The sequence below is a fragment of the Pezoporus flaviventris genome, unplaced genomic scaffold (genome assembly GCF_033815535.1).
Source record: "Pezoporus flaviventris isolate CSIRO_AGI_PZ_B2104156 unplaced genomic scaffold, CSIRO_AGI_Pfla_v1 ptg000013l, whole genome shotgun sequence".
NCBI classification, from domain to species: Eukaryota; Metazoa; Chordata; class Aves; order Psittaciformes; family Psittacidae; genus Pezoporus; species Pezoporus flaviventris.
In genome coordinates this window covers 7,531,265-7,559,248 of record NW_026892561.1, presented here as the reverse complement: position 1 = coordinate 7,559,248, position 27,984 = coordinate 7,531,265, and the positions used below count along the sequence as shown (strand labels likewise).

Below are 27,984 nucleotides of genomic sequence, written 5' to 3'. Positions count from 1 at the left end.
GGCAGAAGAGATCATGACTTCTGTCAAAGAGCAGGAAGCCACCAGGAGGCTCATGGTTTTCTTACAGGAATGGGATAGTGCCCACAAAGTTGCATGAAGCCACATACTGGACAACTTCATTAAAAGCAATGACAGCAAGACAGAACCAGAACTGTAGCTGGAGTTATCCCAGTGAGCCAGCTTGTTTCTGGCTCGCCTAGCAGCATGGCTCAAGATGACGTATCTGCTTCCTTGGAGGTGGCAGTGGGATGGAGAGAAGGGGAAAGTTCTCCACCAAAAAATTGTTTAAAGAGTAAGCTTCTGTATGGAGATATCCATATCCAGCTGTGTTCTGCAGGGTTAAATATCTCTGTCTATCTAAAGATGGAACTAAAGGGAGAGCCACATAACCTGTCTCTCAGGGACCTAGAATTAGTGTTTTTTCTCATATTGGGATGAGGGGAAGGTCCATGCACTGTCACATGAGAGAGTAGGCAATTCAGACCTCCACACCACCAAAGGAGGCCTGTGGGACACCACAGTGGTCTGCAGATCTCTCCTTAACCCTGCCAAACAGCTACACGTACAGCACATGCCTCAGCAAACTGCTCAGGTCCATTGGCATCTTTTTATCTGCTGCAAGCGGGTGAGTATGGCATGTCACTGTATCAGAGGTGCATGGGGAAGGCACACAAGGGTGAGCAGATAAAGCAACAAGTCGCTGGACATGTTTTGTGAGAGCTGTGTAAGAATTTCAGGCAAGGCAAGCCTCAGTGAGGCTTCTGGTAGGAATTTTGAATGCTTTCCAAGCCAAATCCGCTGCTTATGCACATCCCCAGAGCCATCGGGTCAGTGACACAATGTGGAATGAGTGTGGTGAGAGTCCGAGTGCAGAGATGGAGCCTTCTCTACCTGTGGTTCTGAAATGAGCACAGGGCAAAACAGGAGTTGGTGACCTGCTGGCAGCAAAGCATCCTGTTAGCAGGCATCTGCCTCTGCGTTTCAGGCTAAGCCTCCTGGTGTTCCCTGCCTGGGCACCCGCGCTCCAAGGCAGGAGGTGATGGTTCCTGGGAGCATGATGTGGTGACAGAGGAAGTAGGCGATGCTTTTGGCTTTGTTCCCCCTAGCCTTGCAGACACAGATACCTTATAGAATTCCTGGAGATTGGAGGTGTCTTGATTCTCCTGGAAATACTAGGGCTGAACTACCACAAAGAAGAGGACAAGAGGGAGTCTGTAAAGCCGCTGCAGCTCATTGAAGATGCTGGCAGGAAGTATGAGCTCATCTGTGAAAGCTACGGTATGCAGTGTGTCCATATGTGCTTGTTCCTAGTTCAGACAAGGATGTTATCCCTTGACCTCTAGCCTCTGGGGCTGCTGGAGGTACAGAGCTATTCCTTTTTCTTCCCCTGCTGACGGCAGATGCCCCAGTGTTCTGCTAGAAGGAGTTCAGAGTTTTGGCTGTTGTTGAGCAGTTGCATTTCATCCCCTCTCTCAGTTTGTACAGAGCTTGCTTTCTTTACACTCATTTCTTTTGATGCAATATTGCTATCCTCCTGGTTGCATCTGCTTCAGTTAAAACCCACAAAACAGTTTCCCTTCTTACCTACAGCATTCACCTACTGCAAACTTTCCTCTTGGGGTGGGAGGATTTTGCAGTTTGTACCTTGGCCGACTGAACATGAGCCAGCTTGTGCCCAGGCAGCCAAGAAGGCCAACGGCATCCTGGCCTGTTATCAGCAATAGTGTGGTAAGCAGGACTAAGGAAGTGATCATCCCCCTGGTAAGTGATCATGAGCACTGGTGAGGTTGCACCTCAAACACTGTGTTCAGCTCTGGGCCCTTCACTACAAGAGAGATATTGAGCTGCTGGAGCAGGACCAGAGAAGGGCAACAAAGCTGGTGAAAGGTCTGGAGCATGTCTGACAAGGAACGGCTGAGAGAACAGGGGTTGTTTAGTTTAGAGAAGAGAAGGTTCAGGAGGGACCTTATCTCTTCTCTACAGCTACCTGAAAGGAGGATGGAGGGAGGAGGTGGCTGGTCTCTTCTCCCAAGTAACAAGTGATAGGACAAGAGGTAACAGTCTCAAGCTGCACCAGGGGAGGCTTAGACTGGATATTAGGAACAATTTCTCCATCAAAAGGGTGGTCAGGCATTGGAACAGGCTGTCCAGGGCAGTGGTGGGGTCACCATCTCTGGAATTGTTCACAAACCATGTAGATGCCCTTATTGACATGGTTTAGTGGTGGACATGGCAGTCCTAGGGTGGAGGTTGGGCTTGATGATCTTAAAGGTCTTTTCCAACCCAGTTGATCCTATGATTTTGAAAGAACATGACAACAGGTTTCTTCCTGTTTTGTTTCTTTTTTTCCTGGGCAGCATAAGCCAAACCCTGTTAGCCATTCTGTAGCTCAGATTCCATTGTCAGAAGCCATGAAGTGATACCTGCCATCAGAGAAAGACAGAGCGGCAGGATCATCAGAGCGATCCTTAGCAGTGCCAGACTCTGCTCATGTAAATGCCTGTGGAAGCGCCTTGGCCACATACTCCACTTAGAATTTTGCCAACTGGTTTTCCAAACAAAGAACCTTTTTCTTGGCTTTTCTTCTTCAAGCCATATTTTGAGTGGGATGTGGTGCTGGGCTCCCTCTGAGGTGACAGTGGAACAGCTGAGGTGGGTGATCTAGGCTCATGCAGGCACGTGAGTTGGTGTCTCTCTTTGCACAGGAGTTGAATCCCTTGCCAAGTTCTTGGCCACTTCCAACTCAGCAGAGGCTCAAGGAAACACGCAGATTCTGCTGGGCTCTTTGGGTCACAGCAATCCAAAGTACCAGAACCAAGTCTACAAAGGCCTCATTGCTGTGCTGCCGTGTGCCTCCCCCCAAGCCCAGCAGCTGGCTCTGCAGACACTGCGGGTCATGCAGGTAGGTCATGGCTAAGGGCAGCGTTAGCTTCCCTATCTGTCCTTCCTGCCCTGGCAGGAGCTGGGACAACCTCCTTGGCATCAGGGCTGAAGGAGGACAGCCTGGAGTATGGTGTGAAGACTGTCCCTGTCACTCTCCCCTTTCCCCCGCAGGATGTGGTGGGAGAGGTGCCCACAGCCGTGGTGGAGCTGGTGCTGGGTGTGCTGCGCTCCACACACCTGCAGGTCCAGCACGAAGGTAGGACCTGTCTAGCCACCCTGGGCAGGGGCTAAGGGCGCTTGGGGGAGGCTGTGGGTGTGCATTAAGGGCGGCTTGGGCAGGGGATGGGATGCCTCGGCCCGTGTGGCGGCGGGACGAGACGGGCGGATCATCCCGCACGGGGCTGAGGCCTCCCTCGGTGACTCGGGTGCCTCATTAGCATGCGGCTCCTTAGCACTGCTTTCATTTGCATACCCAAGGTGCACTGCGGACCGAGGTCCCGGCCCCGTTAAAGTTGTCCGTTCCCGCGGGGCCGCCGCTGTCCGGGTGCGGGGCATTGCCCGTGTACGCCGTAGGGGAGACGACGAGCCACAGCGGCGGGGACCGTGCGGGAGTGGCGGGGTCGCCGTGTCCGGTGGAGTGACAACCGGGGGAGGCTGCGTGTGCGCGGGGAAGTGAGAGCATACTCTGGTTTCTCTTCAGACCGTATAAATCTTTCGCCTTTTACTAAAGATTTCCGTGGAGAGGAACAAGCACGAGTGTCGAAGAATTTTTTGAGGCTCCATTTCGGTGGAGCTGACCCTATTCTGGTTAAAAACAGAACTCGTTCTAGTATTGTTAGAGAAAGAGGAGAAGATGGGTGGGAGTTGCGATAGTGCAATAACCGCGGAGTAGATAAACGAGCCGCTTTGGGCTGAGATAGCGAGGGTCAGCCTGGCTCCGGGAAAACGGTGGGGCTGGGCCCGGCCCGGCTGCCCGCAGCGCTCAACCCGCTGCTCAGGCATCTGCGCCGCTTCTTCCCCGGCCGCCGGCGGCCGCTTCATCACCCGACCCTGCGCAGGGCACCCTAGGTCTGCCCAGAAGACGAGCGAACGGTCCCTTCCCTCGGACCCGGCGGTGCAGAGAGGCCGCTGCCTCCGGCAGGTCATGCTCCGAGAGAAGCGCCCCGCAGGTCAACGCCGTCCCGCATCGCCGCTGGGCTCCGCAGCTCCGCCTCTCCCGGTGCCGGCTGTTCGCCTCTGCGCGGCGCTGTCCGCGGGGACGACGCGACCCAACCCGGGCAGTGCCAAGTCCCTCCCCGCTTCCGCTCAGGCTCCCGCCTGCCCCTCTCCATCGCCCCGGTCCGGTCCAGCCCACCCGGTCCCCGCAAGGCCCCGCCCAGCGCTGCTGCGATGCAGGGAGTAGGGTCCTCATTAGCATGTTCTTCATTAGCATGGACTCATTAGCATACCCAGGGTGCAGTGCGGGAGACGGCCGTGCCGCCCCGCTGCTGCCGCCGCCCTGAGCCGGCGTGGCCGTCGGGCTTGGGCCGAGCTGGGGGTGTCAATAGCCGCGGCAAGCCAGTGCTGGTTGGGTGGGAGGTGTAGCTCGGAACTGGGGTCGCCGTGTCCTACGGGGCAGCAGCTGGGGGTGGGAAGGTTGCAGGGGGAGCAGTGGCGCATACTCTGGTTTCTCTTCAGATCGTATAAATCTTTCGCCTTTTACTAAAGATTTCCGTGGAGAGGAACAAGCACGAGTGTCGAAGAATTTTTTGAGGCTTCACTTCGGTGAAGCTGACCCTATTCTGGTTAAAAATAGACTAATAACAAAGAGTGTTGGCCAGGTGCTTAGCTGTGGTTGTGTGGTGGTGATGGGATACGACTGGGGAAACATTAGACTCGTCTGGGTTTGGGGGGGGGAGAAGCTAGGGTCTTGCTGTGGGACAGGGACCGGCCGCGGGGCTGTCCGTGCCTCATCCCGCCCGCCCGCCGCTTCATTATCATGCTCCTCATCAGCACTCCGTTAATTTGCATACCCAGAGCACACCGCGGCAGTGCGGTGGTGCCTGGCCCTGCCGGTGTCCGCTGCTGCGGCCGGTGCCGTCGGCCCGTCAGGGCTGTTTGGGCCTGCACGGCTCGAGTGGCCGCGGTGGGGCTCGGTCGCGGGGCACCGCGGGGCCGGGAACGGGCGGTGGGGTGTCGCCCTGAGCTATGGGTGGCGGGGCAGGCGGGCGGTGGTGGCGGGGAGAAAGGAGGATCATACTCTGGTTTCTCTTCAGACCGTATAAATCTTTCGCCTTTTACTAAAGATTTCCGTGGAGAGGAACAAGTACGAGTGTCGAGAAATTTTTTGAGGCTCCACTTCGGTGGAGCTGACCCTATCCTGGTTAAAGACAGATCAAATTCTTTACTAACGGGTACATCACCATACTTAGCGACCATCTGATGCCGGGGTGGGAGTTTCCTGCTTTACTGATCCCTGCCTTTGCTTTCTCCTCTAGCCATCCAGCTGCAGAAGGTCCTCATGGCCCACCAGGTCCGCCCAGCGCTGCTGGAGGGCCTCGTGGCGTTTCTGACACCATGCTGCAGGAAAGAGCTCACCTTCTGCAGCGAGACCGCCAAAAGTACACAGCTGGCTGCAGCCTGCCAGGGCGCCCAGCGCGGCGCTTCCCCAGGGTCCCTCAACTCCTCCTGCAGGGCTCAGCCATCACCCTGACTTGTAGGGGGAGAGGCTCTTAGAGCTGCGGGCATCATGCGGGCATCAGGGTGTTACATATGATATTGTATCCATAGGGTGTCCCTAAGGTGCGTTTCCTGAAAAACTACATGCTCCTTTCGTGTTAGCCGTGTAACTGCACCTCCCCTCCCTTCAAACATCTTAAAAGTGTTTCAAATGTTCAACCTTCCTAATGTTCCTCATGCAGACCCAGCCGTACCTGGCCTGAAAGAACCCAAGCTGGTGTATAGTCAGCAGGCAGCTGCTGCAAAAATCGTTGGGTAAAAAACTCGGGAGTAGAAACTACAGGGGCACTGAAAAGACCTTAGAGAAGAGGCTCCCTTTGGGTAGAAAAGGACATCAGTCACCCAGTGGAAGAATGTAGTACCTATGACTGACTACAAACTAATGAAAATCAGACAATTCAGTATGGTTTTCTCGCAGTGTCCACAAGATAGTGCTATCGGAACACTTTTCCTGCAAAAGCAGATGACAGAAAACTCTTGGTGGGTAGGAAGACCTATGGGACTGACTTGCAGGGATGTGCTCATGGATGTAATGTTGGTGGCATTTGTTCGTTATGGTTACACAAGAAACTTGCTGGGCTTTAATACACATCTGGAAGCTCCTGCCAATCATTAAGCAATAATATCTCTGCAAGTCCACGTGTTAAATGATCACTGTGCCATACACAGTCAAACATTTCTTGTTTATTTTGACTCTGCTCTCTGTTGGTGTCACTGGGGTGACACACCATTTGCCATTGAGGTCACACCAAGAGGCCCAGCCTCAATTTGTTGCGTGCTTGTTCCCACACACAAAGTGAGGGCTGATGGTCTATCTCATTGCAGTGTCTTAGCGAAGGAGTCATCAGAAGTGGCTGAGGAGCTGATCCAGATGAAGGTGGTACACGGCCTGATGGTTGCTGTGGGGAACCTGGACTGTGTGGGCAGCCAGAGATACGCCAGCATCTCCCTGGAGGTGAGCATGGTGGAACATCATAGCATGGGGTCTGCTCCCACAGCACCTGAAGAGGAAGGCTCCTTGCACTGTTTTGGGGTTTCTCATTGGTTAGTTGGGGTTTTTGCCTAAGCAGAGCAGGAAGGCTTATTCACAAAGGCGGGAGTGACACTTTCTTCAGGGAAGAGCTGTATTTCCACTCCTGCTGCTCACTGCACACAGGATACTGGGAAGCCAAATCTGGCCCTCACACCTCTGTTCTAGCCCCAAGCTTGCTGTGGGTCACAAGCGCACAGAGCTAAGGGGGCTAACCAAGACAATTTGCTGGAAAAAGGCTATTTTTCCCTGCTGATGCTGGCCTGCCTCAGCACAGCTCTGCCTGTGTAACAGTGGCAGGGAAGGACTTTATGGTCAGTAGCTGGGAAAGGCTGAATAAGCAATGGCTGAAACCAGGCTGCTCAGCTTCCTGGTGCAAGCAGGCACAAACAGCGCAGCAGGATGAACTTCCTAGCAACTACCACACTTAAACACGGTGTAATACTTTCAAACATCCTCCCTCTGTCAATGAAGGTGGGAGCTGGCACTGGGGAACAAGGTGAGGCTTGAGTAGGGAGCCACAAGTTTCTCTTGCTGTGTTTACAAAGTGCCACTTGTAGTAGCACCAGCAGTAAAGGAGGTGGTGAGGGACTCACTGGCATGGGACACAGGTTAGCTGAAGCCACGTCATCGCTACAGCTCTACCCTCTGTACTCACACTCACATCCCTTCTCCCCTCACATCAACTCTCAGTTCTGTTGCAGTATTTTGTCCACCCCTTTCCCTTCAGGAGGAGTGCATGAAGGATGCATTAGGGGACACGTTGTTCCAGTACTTCATGGTAAACATGTCTCCCTTATGGGGTTTAGTAGTGGCCCTAGGACCTTGGTCTGTTTTGCAGGGATGTAGGGTCTGGATTTCACAGGGAAAAAGCCTGTTAGTAGATGGGACTTTTCACAAGAACTAGTCTTGCATGAGAGCCCAGAACTAAGACCCCCTTTGAGAAGCATTCACTTTCAATCTCAGTGTTCAGAAGATAATTGTTCTTCAAGACAGAGCAAGGAGGGATCTCAGATCTTCTGTGAAGTAACTTGAACTCCTCCAAGTCAGGTCACTCCTGACTGGCTATAGAGATTAGTAACCAATGTTGGGACCAGTGAGGGAAGGTGGAACAAACCAAGGGCAACATTTGCTCCTTGCACCCAGGCCCATCCTTACTCATCCTAAAACAGCACTGGGAAAGGCTAGATAATCCAAGCAAGTAATAACACCTGAAGTGGAACAAGACTGCCTTGCTTTAGTCACAGTTAAAGCCCTGGTACTCTGGCTATGCCACTTTAATAGGATGCAGGCAGCACCTAGGTACAAGTCTGTTTTGACAGCTCAGAGGGCTCAACCCTAAACATTTGATCACAAAAGTGCCCCAGCTGTAGGGGATCCTGTCTGGGTTAAAGTATCCCTTCTCTAACTGCTTGTCACCACTGCTTGCCCACATCCCATTACCATCCTAAATCTTCTGCCGCCTTTTCCAGGACAGTCCTGAGACCTGTTACACAAAAATGGATCCACTCCAGGCAGAGGTACTGGCCTCCATTGTGATAGGTATCTCTTAGAGCCATGGCAAGGATACAGTCCACAGAAGGTGTGTGCAGAGCTGCTGGGGGCATAGTCACTTAAATTATACCCTTTACTTTCAGGGGGAAAAGGTAGCTTAAGGAGCAGATGAGGGTGGGGGATGTAGGAAAAGAGAGAGTAATAGTAGAAGGAGCCAACATGTTTGCAGCATGTTAGCCATAGGAAATTATGTGAAGTAAGATCCTGGGGGGCTATCCTTCAAATCCTAAGTAAACTCCAGGGGTACAAGGGAGTATCACAGGACCTTTCCTACTTACCCGGTGTTGTAAGAGCTGAGCCACTTACTACATGTTGAGCTTTACTCAGCTGCAGGATAGGTACCCTCTAAACCAGCTTCTCCCTTGCTCAGCAAGTTCTAGCCAGCAAGATCTCAAAATTGCAAGACAAGATTTATTTTCAGTGATTTTTAAACATTACAAGTGTAAAGACTTAAAATAGAATGTCTGACAAATCAGCCTCTCTACACCACCTGTGAGTCTTCAGGGACTGTTAGACTGCACCAGAATCAACAAGAAATATTTTATAATTTAGAAGATAATTAAATCCAGGAACATTTATTTATCAAACTTATTAAAATACCAGTGTTGTATAATTACATACAAGTCAATTTTCTTTCTAGAAAAGCCAGACTTGCAATGTTTCAAGCACATCTGGAAAGGTTATGTACACTAGAAAACTATACACGTATATCTAGTTCTATCAAAACAGACCATTGTCACTAGCAAAGGACCAGAAGAGAGACATCTAGCAGGCTCTCAGCCCCCCTCCCCAGGCCTTGCAGGGGTGTTTCTAGCACTCTACTAAGCACCCTGATACCAGACCATGAAGAAGGAGATGCTGCTGTGTTCTCCACCCTCAGGCACACGTAACCTGCAAACACTCTACCACATTGAAAACAGGAATGACACAAACCAAACAAACATGCAAGACAGAGAACTGCTTGTGAACCACATTTTGCTGTATTTACTAAGGCCTCTTTCGCCTCATCTGCTTGCTGGCTTGCTCCTCCAGTTGCATGGCAGCCCCCAGGGCATCCAGAGTTTCTGTAAAGGAAGATAGGAGTGACAAGGTGACTGACCTGGAAGCTGAGCTCCCTGGGCCAGCTGTCCCTCTCAGCAGGGCTCTGCCAGGGCCACAGAGATAAGTGGACTGGGCAATAACTGCTCAGCCAACTTTAAATCCTGCCTGGTCCCACAAAACTCTTCAGTTGTACTTGTTCATTTCTCCTCATCAGTAGTTGCAAGCCTGCAGTTTGCAGTTCAAACTAGATGCCACTAACCCAACCATCGCAGAGGGCCAGATTTCCTCAGCCTATAAGGCTGAGAGGGCAGCAGGGCATTTACTCCTCCTATGTTGTCACCACTCTAGATAGTGAATGGAAAGATACAGCTATGGGGCTGCATTTGAGATGGGAGGACAGTCAGGGCTGCTTACAAAACAAGTCATTGTTTCAGACTGACAGTTCACTTTGATGCCACAATTTTTAGCCTCATTTTAAAAACTACAACCCTCATAGGCCTGTTTTTGAGGCACAGACTATGCCAGCTGCAATGGCTGGAATGGCAAAGTACAAGTTACTGCGATAGTGGCAGAAAGGTAGCAATTACCAGCATAGCTTCCCCTGTCCCAGCCAGGCAGTCTAAGTACCCACCCCTGTTGCCACATGTCAACCAAGCCCATGCGTCTGCCTTACTGCCTCCCTTCCACCCCTGCTCCAATGAAGGTGAGCAGGACAAAGGAAGCAGGCAATTGACATCCTCCTGTGCTGAACTGGCAAGTCCCCAAACTGGGTCAATACTTAACAGTGGAGGGATTTTGTGGCACATTTATTAATGCCCTATAGTAAGGCAAATGCATGCCAAACTGAGGTGCTGGCAGATGTGGCATCTCAGTGTATGCCTGGCAGATTGATGTAAGTGGATGGTTATCAAGGCCTGATATCCATGAGAACAGGAATGGAAAGAGAGGGTACACCCCTATGAATCCCTAGAATATGGTACTAAGACCTATTTCTCAAAGTCTGGGTTTTGGCCAAGGCAAAAGGTAAACTATATAACCAACCTAGGCAAACAGACTTCAGCTCATCTGCTTTTTGTGGATATAGTGTTCTGCTCAAGGGAAGGCAGTGTTACATGGCAGTAAAAAGCAAGTGGAAATTTCTAGCCAAAATTTTACTTTGGAAAGTGCAGACAACAGGATATTTCAGATCTGTCTCTATGATCAGCAAGGAAAGTGATCAGAATCATAAGGTAAGCAGAAGGACTGGGTGCTCAAACCCCAACAGGTGTGCTGGTGGAGCGACAGTGCTAATCAGAGACAGGCATTAACATACCTCCAACACTCAGGAGGTTTCTTGAGCTCTCCTCTACAAAGTACTTAGCTGTGCTCACAAAGGTCTCAAGATCATAGTCTGGCTGCTCCGTGATTCCCAAGAGGTAGTCAAGTTCAGTTTCCAGTCTCTGTTATTTACAAGGATAACAGTAAGAAATTGACTTTCTGGAAATTCGTTTCCTCAAACCTGGCACATCAATCAACAGAGCCAAGCTTCTGCAGAGCAGTACCAGTCAGTGCTCACTAGCAGGCAAGTAGAGGTTTCTAGTTGGAGGGGAAGGGGGACTGGATGGTCACAAGCACTGAAATGCCCCAGTTTAACCAGCTGGGCAGGAAAACACAGGAAAAAGTGAGGAAAAAGCAACACAATAGTACAGCATCTTGCATTACAGCTTGCAGCCTCCCCAGCAGCACTTGGCTCAGACAAGCAAGCTGCAATCAACATGCAGAAGGCAGCCTAACCAGGCTTGCCTCTTCCACATACCTGTTTCAGTTCTTTAAGCTGCTCTACTACCTTCTCCTCACGTTCACTAATTTGAGTCATAGCCTCACGAAAGCTGAACATGTGGGGAGAGAGCTCTTCCTCCTCATCCTTGCAGAGCTGCAAGAAACGGTCCAAGTAAGAACAGCAAGTTGTTCGCAGCTTAAAGATCTGTCCAACCCACTGCACACACATACATTGTATTGAGGACTTAAGCCTTCCATTTCCTCACTTTCAGTCTCCATCTGATTCTGTGTTTCACCACCTCCATTATGAGCGCTTAGCTCTTTCACCCTGCAACAAAAAGATTTGTCACTCAAACTGTTCTTCCAGCAGTTTCTGGTCTACAGCATCACAGAGCAGCTACCACAATCAATCAGTGTTCAGCAAGAACCTGTCAGCTGCACTTAAGTTCCACATTACCCCACCTAGAACAACTCACATGGGCAGAAATCTCAGAGGGCTGTGGGAAGGAAAGCTGAGATGTTTATCTCCAGGAGCTGTCCTGGAGAGAAACATCCAAATACACAATGCTAATTGCAGCAAAGCCTTTCACAGAAGCTGTTTTCCACATATCAGCTTGGTTTAGCATGACCAGCTAAGAGAAGTTAGTATAGAAGGAAAAGGTTAAGGTTGATTTTTGCCCAGATACCCATTGTTCCAGAATAGATATAGAAGGATGAAAGTCATGGCTGATAACTTGGTACACAAGCTGGACATTTCATTCCAGTTACTAGTGTCAAATACATATTTCCAGTCAGTTTCAGCCTAATACCCCCTTTTCTTGGGGCTTGAACTTGCCCTGTACACTGGCAAAGAACCCACTGGGCCAGCTCAAGGCTAGAATCTCACTGAAGCATGCCAAGTCAGGTGTTGTCCTGTACTTATAGTTGAGCAGGAATAACTGTCCGCAAAAAGGAAAAAAAATGCAACTTCACTCCAGAGCCAGATCTGGAAATCTGTCAAGATTCAGTGTTCCAAATGCATATGACAAGCATTACCAAACACCCTTTCAGAGAGTGGTTCCTTTCTGGAAAGGATTCCAGCAACATTTTGTGAACTAAATGAAGGCAAGTTACCAAGCCCAAGATGTCATATATTAACAAAATGATACCTGCATAACAGTCAAGTCTTATCTTTGCTTGTCACCTCACTGCAGGGGTGTAGAGGTATGTAAAGCAGAAACCAGGAGGCACCCACTGCTCTGACACAGGTGGTCCAGCTACCAGCAAGACACCCAGGGAAACCTGGGGCTTGGTCCCTGCCAATCTACCTTACCCTGCAGGTAGCCAAGGTCAGCTGTGGGGCACTCCAAACACACTTCCACCATCTGCTTAGAGGCATTTGAGTTCTCAGGTCCATCAGATTTCACCCAAAGTCTCCAAGGTACCATACCTTATGAGCTCATACTAAAGCCCATCAAGAACAAAGTGTTTTGTGCCACCTGTAGGGCACTATAAGGGACACAGCACACACTGAGAGATGGGACCTAAAGTAATCCAGAAAGTAAAGGGCATGGAGGTAATCAGGACAGGGTAAACTCTCTACAAAAACCAGGGCAGTCAAGTCCAGTATAACAGACTCCTCCTCTGAGGAAAGGAAATATTAGTCATGGTCTTATACAATCTCTGTTATGTCTCACAGAGAGAACACCCAGGTCAGTTTCATAAGACAGCTCTAAGATAACTTGCTCCTAACAGCAAAGCTCCAAATCACCATTACAAACAATTTAAGAGAACTCGAGTTTCCAAAGATCAAATTAAAAACAACCAAAGCACTTTCTGTGACAAGAATAAAATCCCCAAATCATAAGGGCCATTACCTGTCAGCATATCTCAGTGTGTTCAAGGTGTATTCACATGAACTCATGCCTGGAGAAATCATTGCTATCTGCAAACAGAACAGAAGACCTCAGTGACTCTCACATCTGATTTCCACTCATGTTAATGGTCATACAGATCTCACCAGGCATCTGGGACACATTAGGGCAGAGTTGAGCCATTCTCTCAAGTGCATTTTAATTTATAGTTCTGTGGGACATGCCAGTAGCCCTGCATCCAGCTTTGCACTGGCTTTGTGTATACCCACAGTGCTGCACCCCCACAGGAAGCAGAGCCCTTTGAGAGCATGCCAGGCTCTACTTGTACATTCACTGTATGAAAGTGACTTCTGCAGCCCTGCTTCTACCAGGGCTAGGCATAGCTCACCACTGTATCTCAGTCACCACAAGCGAGTGGAGGAGGAAACTGTATGACTTTTTTGCCAGGGAAGTGAAGCCTTCTGCCTTTAAAGTCCCCTTATTCTAGAGGGGCACACAGTTATCCATCCAGTAAAACTGTAGAACCCATAAGCAGTGTGTGTCCCATGCACGTACTCACCATACAGGTCCTTGAGTTTGTTCCTATGAAAGAGTCTCTCAGCACCTGGGTCAGCTTGCTCTCCCGGAAAGGGGTGTGAGATTTGTTCTGCCCTAAAGCTCTGATACATTCCTAGTAAAAAGACAAGTCTTGTGAATGCAATATCTGCGTCTCTTCTCAACCAGCTCTGCACACTATCTGCCACAAATTGCTGTTAAATCCAGCAGGCTGGAGAATGGTCATCTTTATTGCTCTAAATGCTTCATAGTCTTTAAATATACTCCAGGTCTTTGACTTTGACAGCTGGTATATCCATCATATGTAAAAAAGATTGCTTTAATGAAGCTTGAAATGGCTGTAACAGTGTCTGGCCTGACAAGGTTGCGCTGCTTTCCTGGAAGCACTCTGAATGGAATTATACACCATTTTCAGGGTTCTTGACATACTAAACTAGGATTTTTGGGGCTGTTCTTTTCCCTTGCACTGGAACGGAGCAGAACAGACGACCCCAGAGTTGAACAGAAGTCATTAGCACTACTTGCTCCCTGAGCTATAGCTTACCTTCAAAGCCAGCAAGCTCTTATTGATCTCTGCACCTTCCATTCGTGTCTGCCGATCAGCACTAGATGTGTCTGCACCCCTCTCATTCCCTGCCAGATCCACTAAGGAAAATTTGCCAAGCAGTTTCCCTCTTCGGCGTAGTAGGATTTGGAAGCAGGCGTGCGACCGGGAAGAGCTGGCATTTGCAAACGTCTGCCCAGATGTCCTACAGCAAAGATGCAAACAAGCATTAGAACAGTGTCCCAGAAGATGCAACAGGTTCCGACAGCGATAGCTAAGACCTACAACCATTCAGTCAAGTTGTTTAACCTCCTAGGCTTTATCCCACATATTGGTACCTCAAGTTTGGATGAATTATGGAATTACTTCTGATAGAAGAGCGCAGAAGGACTGCTGTGAGAAATATGAACCTGCATCCCAGTTGTAGAGATTTAAGGCTATTTAAGCTGCCTGGCTAAACTCAGCCAGCCCTCCTGACTGCTAATGCGTTACATTTGGAGCTGGAAGAGGTGCCTTCAGCACTGCAGCTCTCTGCCTCAGAGCAGGCCACATGTCATTTTCCTAATGCATTTGCCATTACACAGTAAGCTCAGCCAAGCTCCCCACTAAACAGCATTAGTTGTGATAGCACATTACAGTCATGGTAAATCCCCTTCTTCAGCCAAGCTGGCTTGGCACTTCACCTCTGCTGTGCAGCTGCATGTGCGCCGCCACTACAAGATACGGACTGGAGGCTTAGAAGTTCCATAAATCTCCCTAAGACCTTCACTGTAATTTAATCCCCAAGAAGGCTGGCAGGTGCACTGTCCCACCTGTGTCCCTACTGCTGGGGGAAAGGGAGGGAGATTGTCCCAGAGTGAGGCAGGAGGCTGTAATGGTAAACCCTTCTTGACTGAACTGTTAGCCAAATTAGCATGCACAGCAGAGTGCTGAGTGAGCTTTCAGGATGTGCGTATCTGCAAATGCAGTGTAATACAGAAGCCAAGGCCTTGTCATTTGCCTAATAATATTTCCACAGGAGTTGGCACTTAACTGAGACTTGAGATACAGATTATGGTGGGGGGTTGGAACTACATGATCTTAAGTCCTTTCCAACCCAAACCATTCTATGATTCTAGCTCCCAATTACAGGCACCAGTACAACAGTAGAGCTGCCCTGACCACAGCCTTCCTGCCAGGATGATGAACCAAGCCTGCAGCTGTCCCTTGGCACCTGCTCTCAAAGATTCTTTAGACAAGATCCCTGAACAACATGCAGCACTTTTGTTGCCATTGGAATAGCTCATCTGGCCTGCAGCTAAGCCAAAGCATTTTTTAACTGTAGGTTGATGCCAGCTGCTCTTCCTTGATCTTGGAAGACCACAGGGAGCTACATGTGCTCCTGTAAACTAGCTGATACTTCTAGAAAGCTCAGCTTAGCTATGGCACCAGGGCAGCCATCTCCTCATGTGAACAGTTTTGCTCTTCTTGGAGTTGCATGAGGACATAAGAACCAGGAACTCTGACCTTCTCTATGGAAGGAGGGCTAAACCTAGCCCTGTTAGCCACCTTCCTGGATTCATGCAGAAGTGCTGCTCAGTGCTTGCCTGTTACTGAGAACAACAAGCTTCTATTTAAGTCTCTAAGCACTAGCTACAGACATTTTTCTAGACATGAAGATGCAACAGGATATGACTATTTTTACTGGTTTTAAGGCACCAAACCTGCAGGCAGTGCCCATCTCAATCATTCTGATGACATCCTCAGCACAGCTGACTTGTCTCTCCTGGAGACCAACAACCTGGACCTGCTGCTTGCCATCCTCCAGGACTCGAAGCTTTGTCTTCTTGTTCAAGAGGTCAAACACCTACAAGGTAACAACATTGAGGCAAATCTGAACAAAAATTTTGTGCCATCTTTATATAAAGCTGTACAAAACCAGCACCTTTAACAGAGCCTTCCAATTCAATTCCAAATGCACCGTAAACAATAGATTATATAGAACTATTGAAACTAGTGAGTTTCACTTGGCTACTTATGAGACATTCAGCCAAAGAAGTCAGGTCAAGATTAAAAAAAAAATAAAAAAAGGAGTCTTACCTTTCCATTGTATATTTCAAAGAAAGTCACATAGACTTCCAGTTCCTGACTCCTGTACCTGGGCTGGTTTAGGAGGAGGAAGACATCTTGTGCTAGTGAGGAAAGGCAGTTCAGTTAACTAGTTTGAAAGACATTCTAGTTAATACTTGATCTACATTCAAACATTGCACAGCCATAAAGCAGTGTCATGCAGCTGAATGATACTTATCAACAAATGCTAGTGAAACAATTAGTGCTGTGCCAACATCTGGAGAACAGTATCAGCAGCATCCACTTCCAGGGACTGCAAACGCAGGGGCATACAGAAGTTTTTATTGCCAATGTGCCCTGTAGACAGCAATCCTCACTGCTGTAGGACAACACTGGGATCTGCTATTGTTTTGGACAGGCTTGAAAAAGTCTTGGTTTTTTTTTCATGCATCCCTGAACACCAGCATTGCTGCTGTTTGGAGACACTACACCAGATTAGTTGACCCTTTGGCTGGATCCGGTGCAGCTTTTCACAACTGAGCCAAAAAATAAGGACTTTATTTCAGGGCCAGTCTTAACTGACTTTCATAGACTAGTAAACAGGTGCTCTTGTTTCAGCTGTCTTGCCACGCACAGGCAAGTTTCACAATATGCCTTTCTAAACAGGAGGTAGAGGAGGTCATGGTGCTTTCTAGGTCAAGGAGGGGCTTCTAAAGCATATGTTTTCTGGAATGATTTTGTATGTGGTAGGGTTTTTTGCATCTAATGCTTACAGGAAGAAGCAGAACATTTATATGCTTTCTCTATAAGAAGCTTTATATTAGAAATGGGTAGGGTTGTGTTGCATTCAAGTTGGGTATTGGCAAACACCATCCTGAGTTAAAGACAAAAGCACAGCAGAAGAATCAAAATCAAATAGTTCAGCCCAGCAAATGCCAGAATAGAAAACTGTCAACTCTTTGCCTCAAAAGCAAGTATCTTCTGGTGAGTTACGTGTGGACCTAGAAGCTTGCAGGCTGGATGGAAAATATTTTGTGAAACTGAAGAAATTAATCCTACCTCCTGCCACAAATACCACTACTTATTACTGACAACACAAATGCTTTATGTACCTTCTACTGGAAACATTTTAAATAACCATACACAGACAGATCTTATCTAGGAAAAACATGCACTAATTTGATTTTCATATCTGAAGAATGAACTTACACGCAAAAGCATATATGCCCTTTGAGGCATTTTGTGTCCTCCCAGAGAAGTCTCCTCCCATAGTCTGTAAACAGAAAAGGCCAAGGGTAGTGTGTGGTACAAACAAGTCAGGCTACCTGATTGTATTCCCAAGAACATACTAGGAAGTTACTGTATGTGTATATATATATGTTTTGATGCCAATGAGATGATTAGAACAGTGCAATTCAGGATAAAATTAGTTTGCTGCTTCCCTATCAGTTCACAAAGCAGCTTTGGACTATGCAAAGCTGCAGCTGAATACCTGCAAGGGTCTGCAGTGCCGCACAAAGCACTTTCTCCCAGGAGAAATGCATAGCCTTGACAATGCAACCCAACTGCCTCTGGTCAGAGGAAATGAAGCCTCATATCTTAGGGCATAGGTTGAATAAAGTTTTCATTGCTACTTGCAAAAGCTCACGTGGTACCAAAAATGCATCAAACTTCCAGAGCAGACAATGCCTAACTCCTTTGACCAAGGTACCTTTAATCCCAGCTTTTTCAGTTGGTGCTGTCCTGACTCTACCATTTTTGTAAAAATGCCTCAGGTTTTAAAACATGACTCAGTCATACAATCACAGAATGGTTTGGGTTGGAAGGGACATTAAAGCTCAGCTAGTTCCAACCCCCTGCCATGGGCAGGAACACCTTCCCACTAGACACCAGGTTGCTCAAGTCCCCCATCCAATTCGGCCTTGAACACTGCCAGGGATAGGGCAGTCCCATGACACAGTCAGTTCAGCAGAGTTTAACAGGCAGCACTCCAGTCTCATGCTACAGCTATTGTCCTTGCACTACTTCTGCACCCTAGGGAAAGGAACTTCACTGCCTATAATTTTAGTCCCTCACACTTGTATTCCCGTAACTATTCCGAGATGAGTATGTTCACCCATTCAAGTGCAATGGAGGCAGCCTGTGTCCAAACTTCTATAAACTTCCAAATTGCCTTCTGGATTACTGGAAGAGATCAACAGCTCACTGCATATCACTAATGATAGGAGATCCTAGCCTAAAACTTGGCTCCAACACTGGAATGACAGCAACTGATTACTCAAACTGATAGGCTAGCCTAGCTTAGTCCAGATCACTGTGGTCTGGGGTAAAGGCCTCTTGCAGAACAAAACAGCATTTTGGACTCTGCTATCATGCTGTGAGGAAGGAGTTTCCCACTTTCCTTCCCTACAGTTTCCAGAAGGAGGTTAAAAAGACAAAACAGTTGTTTAAATCAGAGCAGATCATCTCTGAGGCAGTAAACACAATCTTCAGGTCTCTTGAAGCTGCAACTGGTAGACTGGAAGGAGTTGTTAGAAAGTGAACACACCAACTTGCCCGCTTCACAACAATACCAAATCACTTAAATGTTTATGTGCAACAAGAAGCTTATTCTTTTACAATTGCTAAAGTCTTTGGAATGCCTCCAAACTCTCAAACACAGTATAGAAAACAGCCTTTGTCTCAGAGGTAGGCTAACAGCCCCACTTTGCAAACTGGAGTTCAGCAGCAACAGCAAGGGATAGCTGTGACTAACATGTTAAGATACCCTAAGTCTTTAAAAAGCCAGCTATGAGGGGATTTTAGTATGATTTTCCTCACAACCTCAAAGGAACCCCAGTAATACATAAAGCTACCAAAAAAGAGGATTAAGAGCTGACAAAGTATTAGCTTTAAGGCAAAAAAAAAACAAAAACACCCCAAGGTCCAAACTCATTACACAATCCTATTATCATAGAATAATTAGGGTTGGAAAGGACCTTAAGACCATCTAGCTCCAACCCCCCTGCCATGGGCAGGGACACCTTACACTAAATCATTATTCATTATCATCATCAAGGAGGTTTACAATGCTTCAGATAAAGCTAGAGAATTTGAGACCTTGGAGAAGAACTTACATGTGTCTTGCCACTGCCTGTCTGGCCATAAGCAAAGCATGTTGCCTTCCCACCCTCAAAGATAGTCTCCACAAGAGGTCTAGCAGTGAACCTGGTAGGTAAAAGACAGTTAAGACAAATATTTCACACCCTGCTTCATCAATTTTCCTAAAAAGAAAGGAAAACAAGAGCAAATAAAAGCAAATCCTTTGGAAATCAGCAAGACCATGCCAAAAATAAGATTTAGACTTTTCAGTCCTTTGGTTTCCTCCAAAAACGATTTTAATACTTATTTCAGGTTGCAGTTTCTTTAAGCTCAGATGCTGTCTATCCACAGCTCCATGCTTTAAGCTTTGAAGTTATTCTCAGCAAGAAGAAAGCATTACCTGTATACCATTTCATTAGAAGAGGTTTCATCAAATGAAAAGTCAAATCTAAATGCCTGGGTGTCAAGGTATTTTGTTAGGTCCACTTTCTGCTTTGGCTCATGCACCAGCAGGACACACTTGCTTGGAACGGTAATGACATCACATTCCTTTTTTTGCAGTTCTGTAGGCAAAAAAGACCCTCAGTTTTAACAAGAGTAAGCAATGTCAAACTGCTCTAAGGCACAGCTGCTTTGTCAGTACACTCACCTTGCTTATTGAGAGGGCGCTTCCTCACACAGACACAAATCCTATGCTCTTCCATCTAAAAAAAACCAAGTAATTATTTCCCAGTTAGACCCATATCTCCTTAGTATTACAGAGAGAAAGATCTGATACTCCCTGATACCTACTTTTCTATATGCTGATCAGAGTTGACTCCACTACTGATCAAACCCACTCATACAGGGATGCAAGGCTTAAAAGTCTGCTCAGTGCAAAAGCAGCACTACAAACAACAGCTTTACATAGCATGCTCCAGCATATTAGGTGGAAATGCTGCCATGCTATAGAAAGTGCCCCAAATATCCTGTATCAGAATTAGTAGAAAGTTTAGCCCTTGGCCAGCTTTCCAGTAAAAACTGCCATATCAATACTGCTACTATAGTCAAATCATCTTAATTTACCCCAGGGGTGTTTTTTGACCTGGGATATTTTACTGATGCAGTAAGTTTAGCAATTTGTCCAGGTGAGTTTGGTAAAGCAGGAAAACCGCATATTCCACTATGTGAGGCAGAAAGCAGATGGCAAACTCTTCTTCTATCATGTGGTGATGCTTACACCAGCAGCTGGTTGTCAGCCCCATAGGATGCAGGCACACAAACCACCTAGTGTTCTAAGCCAATCAACACCTACTTTTTCTTTTGAGCTGAAGTACTACCATTTTTCACTGACTAACACCTGAGAACAAGTAGTCCTTGTTTAACAAAAGCCTTGTTAAACAATGCTACCTTTGTAATTGCTGAAGATAAACTGAGCCTAGTTTTATGGGTTTGTTTTGTTTTAATTCTTGACCTCTACTTTTGCTCCTCCACTTTTTGACCTAGTTTAAAATTACTTAATATGTTAATATTACAATAACACTTCCAGGGCAATAATCCATTTTAAGTTATACCTACAACAAGCTAAGTTACGTAATTGGCTCTGCTGTTTACAGGCTCTGGAAAGTACTGATGTTACCATGCAAATAATGATAATTGTTGAAGTGCAAGCTCTATACTAATAACACATGCAAAGCAGTGCAAGGCAGCTTAGCCCTAAAAAGGGAAGGTAAATAACTTCACATATACCACCAGGTACCTCAAGATCACAATACACTCAGAGGATTTCCAAGGTACAGTGATGCACTGAATTGCTCATATACTAACAACTTCAGTGCAAAATAGTCTGTCCACAAGCTGCAGCTTCAGTATTTACTTACTGGATCGGTTATACTTATTGGCTGGCAGTCTAAAGTTGCTCTGAATTCCTTGATCATCTTTGCAAACTCCCAGTTTGGACAGCTGCTGTCAAATTCCTGCATGGAAAAAAAACATGGATGCGTAGGTAATTAACATGTAACAGCAAAAAAGCCCCAGAGCATGATAAACCATCAGGTGTATGCAATTAGAATTATTTCTCAATATTAAGAACTTTCCAAAACTATAATCAATCCATCCTTATGTACAGCTTCATATGAACTGAGCCTGTCAAAAACATGGTTTAGTTTCAAGCATTGTGATACACTGTCTTTAAGCAATGTCCCAATACAGGTGCATTGTAGAGTACTCCACCTGTGCACGCTTGGTCCTGATTTCACTGATTTGAGCTCTCTTCTCTTCCCTCTTGTTTTTCATTTTCTCCATCTCTTTCACAATGTTGGATCTTCTCCGAACTAGATAAAAGCATTTCCTTGAATTAAATCTCCACACTAGGTTTTAAGCACAACACAAGTATTTCAACTTCTCCAGGTTGCTGCCAGACTAGCTTGTACAGGAAACAATTATCTTCAGAAGGATGTAATTCATCATGCAGTATTTCCTCCTCCCAACCAGATCTACCCACCACGAACTTTTCAGGAAGTCCCACTGCCACTCTGAAGTAAAGGCAGCATTTCTAAGGTGATACACCACTGTAATAGAATTACACACCTGTAACAAAAAATACTGACAACACTCAGTCTTACTGCCAAAGCCACCTTTTTCAAGCTTTAGCCTTGGCGAATACAGAGCAGCAATCACATAGTGATGCATCACTGACTGGTGAGGCAGTTCTTACCCACAGCTCCATGGTACCTGGGCTCACTGAAGAGATTCTGCCAGGAAGCAGGTGATCCTCTGTATTTCCATTGAGATTTGTCACTGAGGCTTCTGGAACACAGTTCAGCTTGCTAGTCCTGGTTCTGCCAGCTGCAGAAAGAAGCCAGACCAAACCCAGTAATTAGATCCCTAAGATCAAGAACAGTTTTATAATCAGTAAAGCCTTGTAGATCATAGGCATTCCTCAACTCTGATTCTGGATCAGGAGAGAGAGCTGGCTAAAAACCTGTGACAGGTGTGCAAATGTTATTTTTTGAATCTTTTGCTGACCACCAACTTTTATTCAAAGCTACAAATCAAGGCCACACTAACTAGACAAGAACTTAGTACCAAGTCTCTTATTTCAATGTCTTGTAAGCAGAACTTAATACAACAAGGCATGCCCTCCGCTATTCATTGTGTAGGTCTAGTAAAGACATAACTACAATTTAGTAATTTAAGTAGGCTCAAGTTCTTGCTTTGATCAACCCATGTAGGTAAAACTACAACCAGTATAGTTACAGAGCATGTTGTCAGCAGTATTAAGGCACTTCCTTTCCCATTCTGGTGCTGTGAGTACCACTTTATGCTGTTAAGCAGATCCCACATCCACAACTGCAGCTATGTGCTTAATAAAGCCCCTCAAGGTAGGAACCCTGAATATTTACATTCTGATAGACCTCTAGGCCTCTCTTCCTTTATATAAAGGAGTAGGAGTTGCTCATTCCCTTGGGATTTGCAGTTTACCTATTTAAATGCATACAACCCATGTTGCCTCATGGTAAAAATTCACTGGGTTCTTTCTCCACTCACCAGGAACAGAGGAATTGTTTCTGGTTTGTGTAGAAGTGCAAGGATCTACCCCCATCTCATTTTCCTGGAGGCTGCACTGTGATTCTGCAATAACAGACATCCTGGAACGGCCACGCGCAGCTTTGGAAACACAAATTCAAGGTCAGTATCATGCCTCAGACACCGAGACATTTGCAAGTATTCAAATGCTCACAAAGTGCAGAACAGAAGGGAACAAGATGTGCTATAAGGATATTTTTCCAGATCTCTGATGCATTAGCAAAGTTTATCAGTGAAAATGCAGGGGGGTGAAAAGTGATCGTGAAATACACCGCTACGGGAAAGCAAGCAGTTCATTCCAGATTTGCAGTTCCATTGAATTTCTTTCAGATACCACTAAGGATTCACTAACATGGAAGCTCCAGAACCATAATACCTAGGAAGGAGAAAGTTACAAGTTTGTGAAATCTTCTGAAGCTTCACACTTGCAGGGCTGTGTGAATTAGTTGTTTGATGGTGACAGTAGTACTGCAACCTGGCAGTGGTCATGGGCAGCATCATGCTCACCATCCCAGCATCCACGCTCAGACAGGGTGCGTGGTGCACGGTGGAGGGGGAGCTTGATAAATGCAGCTAAAAGACTGTATAATCACAACAGCAAATCTTTGGACAAGGTCCTTTTATAGGGAGGCTCCATTGTTACATGCCAAGGTTATTTCTTTCAGAGAGAAAGTCCATCATCACAAAGCTTCCTAGGGGAGGGTTTGGAGCATACACCTTAATAGATTTGTAAAGACAGCAAACCTGATATGAATAAACAGAAGTGTGATATGCAAACTAGAGCTACCTTCACCTCTAGCAGCCACAAGAATTGATCCAGAATTAATCACTATGATTTAAAAGGATACCAGATCTATTTCAGACCAAGGTTTAATTTCAATTCTGGATCAAATTCCCAAGAACCATATCCACAAAATTCAGTGCTGCTATATTAACTCTTTACCTGGAGTCCTCTGCTCAGGTGTAGAGACATTAGGTGTTGCTGCTGCAACTTTAGGAACAAAAGGCATCAGTTTCATTACACTCAGAGGTAGCATTTTATTCCATTTGTTTGTCACACATGCCCAGACCCGATCTCATCACAAACTCAGCAGCACATTTTCTGTAATGCTAGCACTCCTGGGCAGGCATATTGACTGGAGAATTGCTGCAGTCAAATGGGTTTGATTCAGGTGATTCTTATATGAGGTGATATGCAGTATCCTCCAAAACTCTTATTGATTTTTGAATAAGAATTTTGAATTCTTGTCAAAGAAACAGGACTAAGGCACTGTTTCTTAATTCATCCTGAAAGCACTGCTTCTGCTTCTCTCACTTCCCTGAGTGAGATGGAAACAGACACCTCCTGGATCTTGTTTAGTTTGTATGGAGCAAGAACCAAAACCTGTAGCTGGTGATAGCTTTCTATTTGGCACAGTACAGCTTGCAACCAGATGGACACTCATTGACACTCATGGGGTTTAGCTAGTTATAACAACAGATAACACTATTTGAGGAATACTGAAAACATTGCTTCTCTCTTGTACTCTGAGCAGGTCTTCAGGGACAAAAGTGAGCCTGTAGGAAAGGCAACAGATTTCAGATTTGAAATTAGATTCTATAACTTCAGGAAAGCCATGACCTCTGTGAGGACATTTTCCCATCTATCAGTGGCTCAATTAACACACATCTTTTTCCAGCTGGCTGCCCAACTCCATTAACTGACCTGTCTAGAAGCAGTCATGACCATTGCATCATTCTGCTTGCCAGTTCACAAAGTTTATGGATTTCACAAAACCCTCTGGATTTGAGGAAGATCAGGATGTTCTAGCACAGAACAACTTTTGACATATTAAGCTTCTTGGACTACTCCTGCCTCTCTGATACAAAGGGATTTGTTCTGTTGTCTGCTGGTACTGACTTCCCTGTCTTGCATCACACACAAACAAGGCCAGACAAGCCCAGCTGTTTTGTTTATAGCTCAGTTGCATGGGAAAGCACAAGTTTCAGCTAACTACACTCTTGAAGAAAATCATCAAATTAGCAACCATTCAACCTCAGCATCACACAAGTTTATTACAAATAGACCTGTAATGCTGCCACTTGCAATTCAAAAAGCTAACAGAATCAACTAATAAGCTAAAAGAAGGTAAAAAACATGAGAGTTCAATTCCTGACACCTCAAGAAAAGCCTCTTAGTGATTTAACACTCTGACATCTCTATCTTCTCTTCTGGCTTTGCTCAAAAACATTGCACTGACATACAATCACTGAGCTACAGCACACCAGCTGGCACTTTGGCTGCCTGGTCCAAAACATCTCCAAGGATAAAGCTCTAGTTATTATCTAAGGGTACTGTTTGAAGAGGATACATTCATTTGTCACTGCTATTTCTTTCTTGCCCTTTCCACTCTCATTTTGACACTTTTAATTTTAATAAGTGCCACTTACCTTTTGTTGTTCATGGCATTTGCAAAAGCTCCATACGAAACTCCTATACTCACTGCCACAGAACTGCCTAGTGACATTTAAAAGCAGCATCAAGGAATAACTACAGCAGTACTGCAGAAAAGGGCAACACGTCAACAAGCCGCAGCTCACGGGAACAGGACAGCAATCTATTAGCAAAGTTTCTGCACTCCAAAATGTCAGTATGAAACATTATGCTCTTTGTTAGCACTGTCTGAACAAGCAGCCTTACAATTCCACTGAAGACTATTAGGACTACAATGAAAACATACCACTGTTTTACAGGGGTATAGCACAGAAAAGAATATTTCCTCACCTTCCCTTGGAGCAGGGATTTTTGAAAGGGTTGATCTACGCTTCTGTTTCTGAAAAAACAATGAATGCTGTCAGTTATCAGAGTAAGCTGCAGATCCCTAGCACAGCACTTCAAGACAACATTAATATAAGAATTTCTGACCAAAGTCTAACTACGAGATAGAAAAGACAGGCTAGAGATCTGGATTTTATTTATAACAAGACCTATGCTGCTGACACGTTAGTACCTTAGGAAAGACCAAACCCGTTTAAAGCACTTACCTGTACACTTACATTCTCTTGGAAAGGAAAGTTCTCTTTCAGATCAGCAGCAGGTAGTTCTGATAACTCAGGATTTATTGTTATTACATCTTTAATATCAATCTACAAGAGCAAAAGCAGAATTTTAGAGATCAGAATATTGCTGCTACCACTTACAGCATGTTTATTTTCTTTTTAACCTTTACTTCCAGCACATGCAAACAAACCTGACCCACTGCTGCCAAACACTAAATTAAAAGACAGCAGTTCATGTTCTGAGGAGTCTCCTACATCCAAATATGCGGGAAGAAATGTGCCCCCTAAGCCATTTACCCTCATCTGCCAAACGCCATGCAGTTCTGCAGGTACATTAGAGCACTTCTGAAGACACAGGCAAAGCATATTTAGCATGAGCTACTTTAATCTCTTACTGCTAATCTTAGTAAATCTCAGCCACTCTGTGGCTTCGGCACTAAGAGAGCATTAAGCATTTACTGTGATTGTGCTTACTGAAATAAACTTCAAAGACTTTGGGAAATGAAGGATTCAACATTTAATCCACAAATCGATTCACCTGCATTTTCACTTGCTATTCTGAGTAATTTCACCTAGGGCCAGCTACTGCTGCCTGCCTGACCCTCCAGTGATCACAATCCTGGTCTGGTGCAAGAAGAGGGAGCAACAGCAAGCAGGCAGCCAAGGGCAGGCTCTGGCACAAGAGACAGCGGCTCTCAATGTTCTGTTTTCCAAAGCTAACGAAGCTGCAGGGGCTGAAATCACCAGTGCACAAAAACTCTGGTGTCACAGCAGCTTGTGCTAGAATTCACTGAGCAAAGCAACACAAGCACTGCTTCAGGAAGTCCTTGAGTTCTCATTTAACTTGCAAATTACTTAAATAAGAGTCCATAAAAAGAGCAAAAACAAGCAGGTGAACTTTGTAAAAAGTGGAGATACCACATCCTAATACAACTGATCCATAAAGTTTGATTTATATGGAACCTGTGAGTAACTAATTGGAACATGAATTAGCTCAGAAACACACATGTGCACAGCATAATGTATAAATGCATATACACTTACTTATGCGAGCATATAAAAAAAATGCTGTATTTTGAAGCATCTTCATGAAGATTTTCTATCATAACACATACATGCAATCTACCCAGCAGTTACATCCAAATCTGCGTGTTTTGCATATCTGAATGCAGCAGGCACATAAATAGTGTAAGAACCAGCTTCAAATAACGAGCCAATAACAACCAAATGCCAGGCTATATATGTTTCCAGACAGACCAGTAGGACAAGCATGTTTGGTCCATTACCAGAGGAGATCGTGCTAGGTGTCAGGATTCCAGCTACATCAACCTCAAATGCTCCATCCCACCTCACACAATGTTCTTGTACACCCATGTAGGGAGTCAGGAAACCAAACTCAGCCCTCTTAACGTTACACGTTAAGCCATAAGGAAAGGCTGAGGGTCATTGCTAAAGACAGAAAGGCCGCAGGCAGTCTGCAGGGAAACGGGGACTTTGGGGATACTCCACTGCCCACCACCGAGGCCCAACAACCCCTGCTCACCCGCAGGCCCAGCCGGGGCAGCGTAGCGGGCCTGCCCTGGTGTGCGCCCAGCCAGGCTCCACCAGACTCGTTTCCCCTGCTGAGAGTGCACCGGGACCAGCCGGGGCAGGGCCGCACTCACCTCTTTGCCCTTGATGGTGCCACCCTCGGTCCACTCCACGGACACGGAGGCCCCATCCACTCTCACGGTCTTCACCTTCGCCTCATGGATCTGACCTGGAAGAAGCGGGCTGTGAGTCCCGGCCCAGCCGGGACCCGTGCGCAGACAACCCGCTGCCCTGCCCACGCTCACCGTTGCTCCGCTGGATGTTGATGATGAGTCCGGGACAGACACGGCTGTAGAAGCGAGAGTCCATGGTGCGGGCACGGCGAGAGCGCCCAGCTGCTCGGCGGCGGAGCTACCCGACCCCGCAGTGAAACCCAGGGCAGGGCAACCGCCGCCGATTTAAACCCCGCGCGCCGCCGTGCCGCGGGGCCTACCGGGAGACGCTGGCGGAGGGACTACATCTCCCAGCGTGCTCTGCGCCGCCTACAGCTCCCGGCGTGCCCCGGGAAGCGCACCGCCGCTACGGTCATACGGGGGGGGGGTGCGATCAGCCGTGCTACCGAGCGGCCGCACCGTGTACGGCGGGTCCCGGTGCCGGGTAGGGCTGGAGGAGGCACCAACCGCTATAGAGCCTTAGGGGAAGTGGGGGGCCAGCGGAGCTGCTACGGGCGGATCGGGGAGCTGTATGAGGGCATTGGGGTGCACTGGGTGGCACTCTGCGGT

General features: G+C 46.7%; 2 protein-coding genes, 1 long non-coding RNA gene and 3 other non-coding genes across 9 annotated transcripts; 5 read left to right on the top strand and 1 right to left on the bottom strand.

Annotated features, from left to right (window-relative positions):
• Positions 1–5: 5 nt before the first annotated feature.
• ARMH1 (armadillo like helical domain containing 1) lies at positions 6–21,629 on the top strand. Its single transcript, XM_061451399.1, is given in 11 exon segments — positions 6–219; positions 557–625; positions 1,115–1,278; positions 2,706–2,902; positions 3,055–3,139; positions 5,361–5,483; positions 5,784–5,856; positions 6,427–6,556; positions 7,336–7,357; positions 7,360–7,412; positions 21,455–21,629. Coding segments are annotated over 11 exon segments (1,251 nt in total). The 5' UTR covers positions 6–13; the 3' UTR covers positions 21,584–21,629.
• Positions 3,564–3,678, top strand: LOC133269093 (U5 spliceosomal RNA). Its single transcript, XR_009743300.1, has one exon. It is a non-coding gene; the product is annotated as a U5 spliceosomal RNA (small nuclear RNA).
• On the top strand, positions 4,541–4,655 carry LOC133269092 (U5 spliceosomal RNA). The gene has a single exon (XR_009743299.1). It is a non-coding gene; the product is annotated as a U5 spliceosomal RNA (small nuclear RNA).
• Positions 5,119–5,233, top strand: LOC133269090 (U5 spliceosomal RNA). The gene has a single exon (XR_009743297.1). It is a non-coding gene; the product is annotated as a U5 spliceosomal RNA (small nuclear RNA).
• On the top strand, positions 7,610–8,798 carry LOC133268398 (uncharacterized). Its single transcript, XR_009743062.1, has 2 exons — positions 7,610–8,213; positions 8,556–8,798. It is a non-coding gene; the product is annotated as an uncharacterized LOC133268398 (long non-coding RNA).
• On the bottom strand, positions 8,745–27,763 carry KIF2C (kinesin family member 2C). 4 transcript variants are annotated; one of them, XM_061451395.1, is made up of 21 exons: positions 27,508–27,760; positions 27,337–27,431; positions 25,658–25,759; positions 25,398–25,446; positions 22,595–22,714; positions 21,779–21,892; positions 21,278–21,378; positions 20,926–21,021; positions 19,716–19,770; positions 19,467–19,629; positions 19,102–19,192; positions 17,195–17,258; positions 16,016–16,107; positions 15,640–15,782; positions 13,937–14,141; positions 13,397–13,507; positions 12,841–12,908; positions 11,216–11,312; positions 11,022–11,138; positions 10,539–10,665; positions 8,745–9,249 (listed from the first exon to the last, which is right to left on the bottom strand). In XM_061451395.1, the coding sequence occupies exons 1-21, from the start codon at positions 27,569–27,571 to the stop codon at positions 9,173–9,175; spliced, it is 2,151 nt and encodes a 716-aa protein (XP_061307379.1). In that variant the 5' UTR covers positions 27,572–27,760; the 3' UTR covers positions 8,745–9,172. The 4 variants fall into 4 exon arrangements, with proteins under 4 accessions (XP_061307379.1, XP_061307380.1, XP_061307382.1 ...); XM_061451396.1 differs by having other exon boundaries at positions 25,670–25,759; XM_061451398.1 differs by lacking the exon at positions 22,595–22,714 and having other exon boundaries at positions 25,670–25,759; positions 27,508–27,763.
• Between the last annotated feature and the right edge of the window lie 221 nt (positions 27,764–27,984).